Source organism: Sinocyclocheilus anshuiensis, unplaced genomic scaffold, assembly GCF_001515605.1.
Source record: "Sinocyclocheilus anshuiensis isolate Anshui unplaced genomic scaffold, SAMN03320099.WGS_v1.1 scaffold532, whole genome shotgun sequence".
NCBI classification, from domain to species: Eukaryota; Metazoa; Chordata; class Actinopteri; order Cypriniformes; family Cyprinidae; genus Sinocyclocheilus; species Sinocyclocheilus anshuiensis.
This window is the reverse complement of record NW_015555819.1, coordinates 825,328-835,766: the sequence shown is the minus strand read 5'-3', so window position 1 is coordinate 835,766 and position 10,439 is coordinate 825,328. Positions and strand designations below refer to the sequence as shown.

Here is a 10,439-nt window from a genome sequence, read left to right as displayed (position 1 = left end):
ATATAATTTAAGGAGTCAATAATTGACCAAGCTTTTGATGCAACTAAATGCATTATGCTATATGAACTCCACAAGTTTGTGTAAAAACCTGATGAGTTCACACATTCATTGTCACAAATTGTCTTAGTATAAACTCACACAAAACTACACACAATATTTCCCACTCTAATTATTTCCTCACCCGCTGCACTTGTGCCTTCTTTCACTCTTACCTCAGAAAGGCTGAAAGAAGTGAATTCCCTGCTGGCAGAGACTGGTTGTAAAGTTCAGCAAACATGCAGGCATGAAAAAGTCTTTCTGTTATAGTGACACTTGATCTGTGAAAATATCCCATTGGTGGAGATTCTGTAGTGGGAAGGGTTAAGAAGGGAAGGTCCAGATCTTGGCCCAGGCACTGAATAAGGAGATGGACGAGGGTTTGAGGAAATGTAACAGAGGCGTAAGTTTGGAGGAGTGGGCCGAGACACTGTTGCTATATTTGCTGTGGTACTACGTAAGCACAATTAACACATTTTCTGAATGGGATGAATGTGAGTGTGATCCGCTTGCCTTTTGGTGTTATTTTCAAAATAATGGATAGATGCTTCAGACAAAGTGTTGGGGTGTTCCCCAGGGCTCGCTCCCAAGTCCGCATATGTTGTGTTAGGAACTCCTCAGTGATATGAAACTGAAATGATATGAGTTGTATTCCAACTTACTCCAACTGGTGTAAGTGTTTCTTACAGATACCATTTCCTTTTTTTCATTGTAAATGTCTTGAGGTCACTAATATGGCAATACATTTCTAAATTGAATTTAAATGCCATTCAATAATTAGATGTGACTTAGTAACTCTAAACTTTATTTTACATTGTTGATGCACATTCATTGAAGTACAAATTGTAGTGATTCCAGCCTGTCATTAACAATGCATAAATAATCATTAATTATATTAAATAGTATAATAGCTTCTTCTTAACTGTAGGGGGTGCTGTGCTTATAGATTGTGTAAATGAGGGTGTGCATCTGGTGTCATGGGGGAGGGGGGACACTTGGTGATATCTAAGGTGACCTGGATCCCCCCTGCTTCGCTGATGGTTCCCTCTACACCGTCACCACTCTCCATGCATTCTGAGTAACGGACTCAGGGTTTTATTTTTGGACTGCTATGGAGCCTGTGCCTTCCATTTGAAGGTAGGGGGAATAGTTGAACTCAATATGAGTCTCCCGTTCTGACAGTCCAAGCTGGGACAAGCAGGCAGCCGCCGGCCACCCCTGAACAGCAGACAAACAGGTATAAACCCAGAAAAATTTGCTTGAAATTTGATATTTTTGTCTTCTGGATATTATTAAATGAATGCCTAGTATGGAAGTGCATGCCATGTCTGTCCTTTGGGAAAAGGCTTCAGCAGTTTGTTGCAGGCTAACTTGACAGGTTTGTGCAATAGGGACTGTAATATAGCACTGTAAAACTGAAATTAATAATACTGATATTGGTTTCCTTGTCACCATATATTACGTCTTTATTAAAATGCAGTTGCTTATTTTAAAGGACATGTAAAAAAAAATCATACATGTTTATATGTACAGGGGACCTCGTTTGAAGTGTCTTCACCTGTCTTCAGTTACAGTCATCTCTTGGTAAGCACATGCGTATAAGTGTACATATTACCACGGAGCATATATTTTTATATGTACAATGACGACTTTTTTCACCAGGTGGTTGCTAAGAAGCAATTATGCTGTGCATGATTTTACTGCTTTGCTATTCTTGCCCTTTCCTCTTTTGAACTTGCATCTTGGAAATTTTCCAAACTGCCCAGCCTACCAGGGCCTTAAAAGGACGACCTCTTCTCATATGGTTCTTCGTGTCACTCTGGGCTGGAAGCTTCTTTTACAAGCTTTTACAGGTGGCCTACATTTGCACTATTGCAAAAAGATTGCGTCCCAAACCTGGGAAAGAAAATGTCCGGCTCCAGAAACTACTCAAGAAGACAGCGAAGAAAAAAGCTGCAGCCCAGGCCTCACAACCGTCGGTCCCCTTCCGCTCAAGCCTCTCTCCAGTAAATGAAGCGAGCCCTGACTTGGAGCACAGTGATCACTCAACTCCTCCTAAGACTCCAGAGACACCTTACTACATTGGCACGGTACACCCACGCTTCAACGTCCGACCACTGTATCAGCATGTGTCGTCTCCTTATCCTCATCACAGAGGATTCACTTACGGCAAGACAGCAAGATTTTCACCACAACCATATGCGGCTCACCAACGCCGGTCTCCAGCATTTCAATACACAGCCTCACCAGTACCAGGACTTGACACACATGAACCTGTTCCAGTCACTATTCTACAAACTTCACAAAGAGTGGAAGTCAGCTCAGATCTTACCACTCATGTAACCTCTAAATCTCCAAGCCCTCAGCCAGCCACTTTGAATGTTTCTAGAACAGCAAAACCATTGTTTGAAGTTCCTCAAATCACCAATTACACAGCAAAGACAGTAGGTGTGAGAACGCCTCATGCATCACCAACAAGGAGTAAAACACCTACTGCAGAGTTACTGAGAGGCCCAACGCCAACATTTGAGGTTAGAAGGATAGTGACACCAACATCTGAAATAAGAAGAGACAGAACACCAACCAGAGAGATCAGAAGGGTTACAACACCAACATTTGAAGTCAAGAGGATTACAACCCCAACTTCAGAAATTAAGAAAAGCCAAACTCCAACTTCTGAAGTCAAGAAAGAGACAATTCCATCTTCTGAAATGAAAAGGGTCAGTACTCCTGCTTCAGAGACTAAACAAAATGCAACACTGACACCTGAGGCAAAATGGAGTACAACTCCAACACTTGAGGCAAAGGGGGCTACAACACCAACAAGAGTAAAGACACCAACATTTGACTTTATTTCAACAAAAACACCTTCAGGGCGTCCCAAGACACCTTCAGGTAATGTGTCACATGTTAGAGTACCTGTGATTGAGATTTCAAGACCAAATCCACTTTTATTTGCTGTGTCTCCTGTGCACATGGAGGGCAGAAGATCCAAAACGCCAACCTCAAGTTTGAATGGTCCACACAATGAAATGCATAAAATATCAAATCAAGTGAATGACACCAGTCATTCAGAAATATTACAAAATGGGGACATAGATGTCAAATCAACTGAACCCTTACAAGAAAAGCTGGATAAGACCACAGAAAACCTTTCAAAACTTGAGTCATCAAAGCCAAAGGCCCAAATACAGAAAAGCCCAAATGAGCAGCCAAAGCCTAAAACCCCAACAACACCCAAGACTGAACCTGCACAGCCTGCTTTATCCTCAGTTGGGTATCAAAAAACGTTATCTAGAGTCCCTCCATTTGCCGGTCAAAGACCCAAAACACCAACAGCACCTAAATCCAAACCAACATATTATGGATTGACTCCCTCTGAATATGTTGCCCATGGAGGAATAAAGAGTTACACACCCAGTTTTAGCATTTCTACATCAACTGCACTACCAAGTGCAGAGGCAACTCACCTTTCAAAACAGGAACAAATAGTACCTCAACCTGATGTAAATGTGACCATGACGAATGACAAGTCTGAGGTAAAGCCTAAAGAACAAGTTGAAGTCCTGCCACCTCAGGCTGGTGTTGTTAAAGAGGAAACCGCTGTGGTGGCTCCACCTCCAGAGGTTTCAAAGTTAGCCTCTATGCTAGAAGCAAACTCTGTAAGGGACATTCCCAAGTCAACTGTGCCAGAATTAAAAGCAAAAATTCCTGATGTTAAAATTCCAACTATTGTGGTATCTGTAGCTGACACACCACCATCAGAAGCAAAAGCAGAGCCAATAAGTACTGTGACACCAAGAGTCAGAACTCCAACCTATGGATCTCCCAGACTTTCCCAAATGACACCAACCCCTCCAACAGTGAAGGTAACTCCGAAATCTGCTAGTAAGGCTGTGCTATTATCCGACCAAGATGTGGGAAAGCCAGCTCTTCCAAAGGTGTCAGAAGGTAAAGTTAATGCCGAAACAACCAAAGTAACAGAGAAGCCAACAGAGGCAAAAATGTCTTTGTTAGAGAGAATTAAGAAGCAGAAGCTTGAAGCTGCTTCTTCTGAAAAACCTCCTGAAAAAGGAGAGGTTAAAGATGTGGTTAAGCTACTGGCTAAACCAAGAGAAGACCAAGAGAACCTTGAAACAAAGGATACCAAACCTGAAAAGGTTGACAGAGTGGAGACAAAAGCTAGCCCACAACAGGAGATCAGGTCTGCAGTGGAAAAGAAGGAGGAGGGTGAGGAAGGCTCCTCCCTAACTGCAGAGCCTCTCTTGAAGGTGATGCAGAAACCAAAAGGCATGAAGTCAAAACTCAGTGGCTGGTCTCGCCTTAAGAAACATATGGTGGTTGAAGCAGAGGAGCCCAAGTTTCCAGAGGAAGAGCCTGCGTCAAAGAAAGATGTCCCTGCCAGCGCTGATCAAAATGTAAGTGAAATGCAAAATAAGTCTGAAGCCGAAGCTAAGCCTACTGACAGCCAGGACAGTAGAGACTCCCCAAGGGCAGCAAAAATGTGGGATGCTGTCCTCTTCCAAATGTTCTCCACCAAAGAGAATATAATGCAACAAATTGAAGCCAATAAAACCGAGGAGCAAAAGAAGATGGAGGCAGAACAGAAGATGCCAAAAGAGATTCCCACATTTGCGCATCGTTTGCCAGTTCTCCTGTACAGCCCGCGGTTTGATGCCAGACGACTAAGAGAGGCAGTTTCGCGACCAGCAACAAAGATTGCAACAGTTTTTGAAATGGGACTCATAGGCCGCAAAAATAAAGACGAAGAACCAAAAGACTTTAATAGAACAGCCAAAGGCTTCAGTACTTCTTAAACAACTGACGTCTAACTGGATAACATATAAATAGTGGGCAAGGATGGTGTTAGCTTTCATTGCGATGGTTGAGTTCTGTTTATTATCCTGTCCAATTCTTTACATATGCTTTTATAACTTTATAACCGGTCAATTGGCAAGTAAACTAAAAAATGACTATCTGTCAAATGCACAGTAACTTATTTGCAGTAGGTAATTGCCCACTTGTCAACTGGCATTAGCCATTTAAGCTAATTAGAATACTGAATAAAGAGAAATCATATCGTTTTGAAGCTTTTAAATTAAAGAGTTTATTGCTTAAGACTTTCAAAGCTCATCTCGGCATTTTTTATGAGCATGTTAAATATGGTTATAATTTTGATAATACTTACATCCCTGAACACCTTCATCAAAAAATAATAATAATAATAATTTAAATGATTTAATAATACAGAAATATCACTCCAGCCTGCCACAAGAGACAAAATCTAAGCAAAATCAAGAGAGTGTTTTGGGGTATGAACATGTAAAATATAATGCAGGTTTTAGGTATCGAAAATTTTTAGTTACCCTACAGTATTCTTTTTTAACATTACAATAAAATACACCACACCTTTTTCTCAGCAATATTTTTCTACAGCCAGTATTCTATGGTGCTTAATGGGGCGTAACAAATCTTTGTGAGGATAAGATATACAGTATATATATACAAGTTAACATGGTGTTAAGGGACAAATTGCTATTGTATGTTTTTTAAGGTGTAGGGACAATTGAGAGTGAGTTTTAGGTGGGTGGGCAAGTGGAACCAGTTAACTGCGGAAGAAAGAATTAAGAGGTAGTATAAGAAAGAGATGTATACAGTAAGTATGCTAAGTTTTGGAAATTTGTTCTAAGCCTTATTAGTACAGAAAGCAAGGCATGGCGCACTCTGCTTGGGGCGTAGTGTTGACAAAGAGCTTTCACTGGTGGAGCCTCAAAAGGGGCTTTCCAAACCTTTAATATAAATGCTCTCGTTGCTTCAGTATGATTAAATGAATAACAGTGAATGCTGATTGTCAACTCCAACTCATGCATGTTCTTATTTCAGGTTTAGGTAATGTTAAGTTTGTAGGCTTGGCCTTTTTTGCATGTTTGTCTTTTGTTGCAGAAACCGTCAGACTGAGAATATTTTCTCTTTACTGATGCTGATGTGTATAATGCTTTGCATTCTAAGGTGCACTGTACTAGATTTAATGTTATTTTTTATTTTTTTTTAATAAAATACCTGTTTTGAGAGAGGATATTTTGTATGACTACTTTTATGACACTAGCCATTGAATGGAAACATTTGCATTGTGTTAGAAGCTTGCTGTGATTTGTTTGAGATATATTATCAATGTATTATCAAACAGGTGTATGAAAAACATTTAGACAGCGAGATTTAAAAATGTAAAAAATTTCAGGTCTATTTTAAAATGAATTATATTAGCTCTCAAAAGTATACTTGCGATAGCATCTTAACTTTTTATGTGATATTCTTATTTCAAGAATCTTTTGAATTAGAACAATGACATGAGTGATATGACTTTTTAGAGCTCTCATTTATGTACTTGGGGGAAATGGATATCATCCCATAAGGCACTGGAAATTGAGTCGCTCTGGGTTTTTGTGTCTTTTCAAAGTATTCTAAAAGCATATTTTATGCTCTAATGCTACAACAGTCAGTAGGCCTATTTTAAGCTAATCTTAGCTAGCTTGCTATGTAGCTAGTTTGGTACTAGCTTTGTAGCTAGTTCATATTAGATAACATTACCTAGCATGCCTTTGTTGGCCTGCAAAAAGGCATCAAGACCATGTATCCATATTGTTGTTGTTGTTTTTGGCATTTTTTATTTAAAGAAACAAATTTTAAGCTCTTTTACTTTTACTCATTAAATAAACTAATGTACATGTGAACTGTTTTGTTAGCTTTAAACTATGTAAAATAGAAGAAAGCGCCTCACTTGCTTTTCCATTCGGGTAGACACTGTAATGATCACCATCAGTGGAAATCTTCTCGTATTTTCCATGGCCTGTCACAACAAACTTGTACCGTTTACCAGAGGAGGAGCCCTACAATATAAAAGGTGAGTAGAAGAAATAATGAGAGTGGCATTAAGCAAGAGATTCATTTAACTTTTCAAATCATTTTAAGGTTTATCAGTACAAGATTTTATCTGAATATTTACCTTTCCTCCCAGTCCTGACCTCTCTCCTGCAGAACCTTCTCCAAAAATTTCCCACATGTTCTTTTTCTGCAGAACATCTCCAGGTTTAACATCCTGGAAAAAAACATTAGAGAGCATTTGTTAAGAATGACTTTATTTTCCTAAATCTGCTGTTGTACCCCAATATCCTTTTATGTTGACCTGAAATCTAAGTAATTTTTCACTGATTAACTGACTAGACCATTGAGTCATTGAGTTGAACTCAAGAACCAGATTAGCCTGATTCTTTGAGTCATTAAGGTTGATATTGGGAACCGGATTAACAAACTCATTAATTTCACTGAAATTTCTCAGTTTCTTACAAACAAGTTATTGAATCACTTCAGAAGACTTGGAATATAGTGTAGAAGTAGTATAAATGACTTTTAATGGTGCTTTTTTTGTCCTTTTAGAAACTCGAAAGCTTCAGTCCCCATTCGTTGCAATTGCATGAAAAAGAGAAACCAGCACAGTCTTCAGAATTACTCGTTTTGTTTTCCACAATAAGTAAATCAAAAAGGTTTGGAACAACATGAGGGTGTGTAAACGACTTTGGGCGAACTATTTATTTGACATAAACCAGATGTTCATAATCTATTATCACTCAATGATTCAAAGATGAAATTCAATCATGTAGCCTTTTTTTCTGGTCTTCAAAAGCTCTTATGTTTCATAGAAACAATGTTCATTACATCTGGATGTGATGATCTTAAGGTTTTTTCTTCAGACCTTAACCGCTAACATTATAAACCACATACACCCATCAAAGAACATTGCGGTATACCGGACATGATGATTGATTAACTGTTTTTGTTTTTCGGAAAATAATTGAAGATGCAGTAGCTCACTCTACCACAAGGGGGCAACATAAATGTACCTTTTTGTTATTTTACTGTATATATATTCATTTTTTGACTACATGTAAATTAACACATCTGTTCTACACAGAAACGTCAGTCTCGGTCTTTCAAAAAATATGCCAATGAAATTATTAGTTAATTTCTCCATTCCACCATGGGACAAATACATGTATCTCTCCCCAGCACATTGGTTACCATCTAAAGATTTTCAAGGTTCATTAATAGACTTACAGATGGTGTGGAAGGGGAGTGTCTGTTCCCGCCTTCTGGACTTCCTTTCACCCAATGGTTGATCAGGTTTGCTACACCCACTTTCACACAGTCTGTATCCTAAAAATATAAAACCGTTACAGAACAGCATGTATAACAAAACTGAATTACAAATAATCTAAATGATTTTCTTTTTTGTATGTTTTAGTTTTGGCTTCATATGTTGATGGAGCGGTGAAGCACAATTCATAAGGTTATGATTGATCTGGCTAACATTTCCCAAGAATTCCTGCACAAGAGCTTCCCATTGATGGTCGTTCATGTGTGTCAGACTCTGGCAAACCGATAGTGTGGGTGTGAATGTGAAGGTGTAAAGAGCAGATGTTGTTCCACACTACATGACTACATGACCTATCTCACGCTGCCGCCGCTGCGACGCTGGAGCCGCCTCTTGACCTCCAAACTTGCACAATCTAAGACTCATTCAAAGCAATAATAGAAGTGCGCTGACATCACTGTTTTCCCTCATAATATTTAAAGGGGTGATATGAAACAGCTGATTTCTTATTAGTTGGACATTTTCCTGAATGCTTCCTCCACTATTACTCCCATAAAGACTTGAAGTACAGAACGCAGAGCATTTTTATGATTTTATCATGCTTGAAAGGTTTAGCACCCTTTGTAAGAACGACCAGTACAATATTCAAAATGTTTGTTTTTCTGAAACAACGTGAAGGTAAGTGAGTGATGACCGAGTTTTCCTTTTTGGGTGTGAGTCATTGAATGAAATGAGATCTGATTTCTGACCTTCAAAGGTGTTCCTTTCGGGCTGCTTTGACTCCAGGCCTCTCCTGCTTCAAACAGGTTTTTTTTGGAGGTCACTGGAGCAGAGACACTGGGCATGTCAACTGCTGCTGACTTAGTCAATTTTGCGTCTTTAGAGGAGATCTGCAATCCATTAAGACAGTTAGGCTCAGTGAGTCAGAGCGATTAATTGTTTCTAAAGAAATACTGCAAATGTAGCAAAAGACTCTCAGGAGGCGGTACAACAAGAGATCCCATTGAATCACTCTAAATATAAACCATCTGATCCATTTGTTTAAATGCTGCCAGAGACAGGCCTGATTTCTCTAAATAATGGTTTGACTAAGAGATCATTCTTAAACCAGGCATTAGATAATAAAATAAGAATTTACTGTCCACACTTTGACTACAGATTAACATAAATATCATCAATACATAAAAAAGCATAACATAACAAGATATAAGACAATTGAACCTCAATTGCATGAGTGTATTGTTCCAGTTTGTCATCAATCTTGGGCAGAAGTACGGGTCTCTGGGTCTTCTTGAAACTGTTGCTGTTTTCGAAACAAAGATTCATATGAACCAGTGTCGTTTTGTTAATTACAAAAAAAAAAAAAAAAGTTTTAAAAATATGCAAAGTTTTAAAATGCAATATGCATATTAGCTGAAAAACTTATAAAATAATAAGATAAGTAAAAGTTAGAAGTACTAACATTACTAAAACTGAAATAAAAATAAAGCATATTGTATTTGGGAATATATAGTATATAGAAATATAAAAAAAATAAGAAAAAAATAATCAAAATTTAAAATGAAAATTGAAAATCTTCATATAAATATATAATAAATACTATAATAGTAATAATACTAAAAAGAACAGGCAAAATGCATTCAATTATGCTCAATCTTATCATTTTTGTAAGGCTACCATATATCGTCACAATACATATATTAAAATTTTTAAAAAACCTACAAAATTGCAACCATCTAACATGACATTTACCAAAAAAGTAACAAATCAAAATACATAACTTTTTATTAGTAGTAGTAGTAGTAGTACTAGTAGTATTTCACATAGTGTCCTGAATGTTTTGTATGTATAGATAAGTCTAATTTGTGTTTGTATTCAAAATAATATCTTAGCAGACATCAGGAAAAGTGTACTCTCCACATCTGGTTAAAGTTAGCCGACCCATAAATCATTGCTGACAAGGCAATGGACTAACAAAATATCACAGTGACCTATGCCACCATGTCAATATTTACATTTAGTCAACAGCCATTTTGCCAACATACTTGTAAGTTTTTGTCAAGAATCTGCCATTTATTGCAAACACACTGAGGCCAAGAATGTCAAGTAGATTGTGCACTTTCTCATTTGCTGAGTCGTATTACTAATTTTATGTTGATGAATGAACTCACCTCTTCTTTAAAGATCGATTCAAGGATTCTGTTCTCTCTGTGATCTGGAATTAAAAGAAAGTTACATTTAAAAAAAAATGTTT

The 10,439-nt window shown here is 37.9% G+C and overlaps 3 protein-coding genes across 4 annotated transcripts in view; 1 reads left to right on the top strand and 2 right to left on the bottom strand.

The window, feature by feature from the left end:
• The window catches only part of LOC107675259 (troponin T, fast skeletal muscle isoforms-like), an 8,253-nt gene extending 7,993 nt beyond the window's left edge, over nt 1–260 (bottom strand). For both annotated transcript variants that reach the window (XM_016469539.1, XM_016469540.1), the window contains exon 1: nt 213–260. The gene's annotated coding sequence lies outside the window, so the exon portion shown is untranslated. The remainder of the gene's footprint in view (nt 1–212) is intronic.
• A 1,577-nt stretch (nt 261–1,837) lies between these two features.
• On the top strand, nt 1,838–5,164 carry LOC107675243 (adhesive plaque matrix protein-like). Its single transcript, XM_016469521.1, has 2 exons — nt 1,838–1,849; nt 1,890–5,164. Exons 1-2 carry the CDS (start codon nt 1,838–1,840, stop codon nt 4,851–4,853), a joined length of 2,976 nt encoding a protein of 991 aa, XP_016325007.1. The 3' UTR covers nt 4,854–5,164.
• A 127-nt stretch (nt 5,165–5,291) lies between these two features.
• Nucleotides 5,292–10,439, bottom strand: part of LOC107675242 (caldesmon-like) — a 26,905-nt gene continuing 21,757 nt past the window's right edge. Inside the window, exons 6-12 of the mRNA XM_016469520.1 lie at nt 10,357–10,400; nt 9,407–9,488; nt 8,935–9,075; nt 8,149–8,247; nt 7,040–7,132; nt 6,815–6,923; nt 5,292–5,320 (exon numbers count right to left, since the gene is read on the bottom strand). Of these exons, the coding sequence (XP_016325006.1) occupies nt 5,292–5,320; nt 6,815–6,923; nt 7,040–7,132; nt 8,149–8,247; nt 8,935–9,075; nt 9,407–9,488; nt 10,357–10,400 (597 nt within the window). The remainder of the gene's footprint in view (nt 5,321–6,814; nt 6,924–7,039; nt 7,133–8,148; nt 8,248–8,934; nt 9,076–9,406; nt 9,489–10,356; nt 10,401–10,439) is intronic.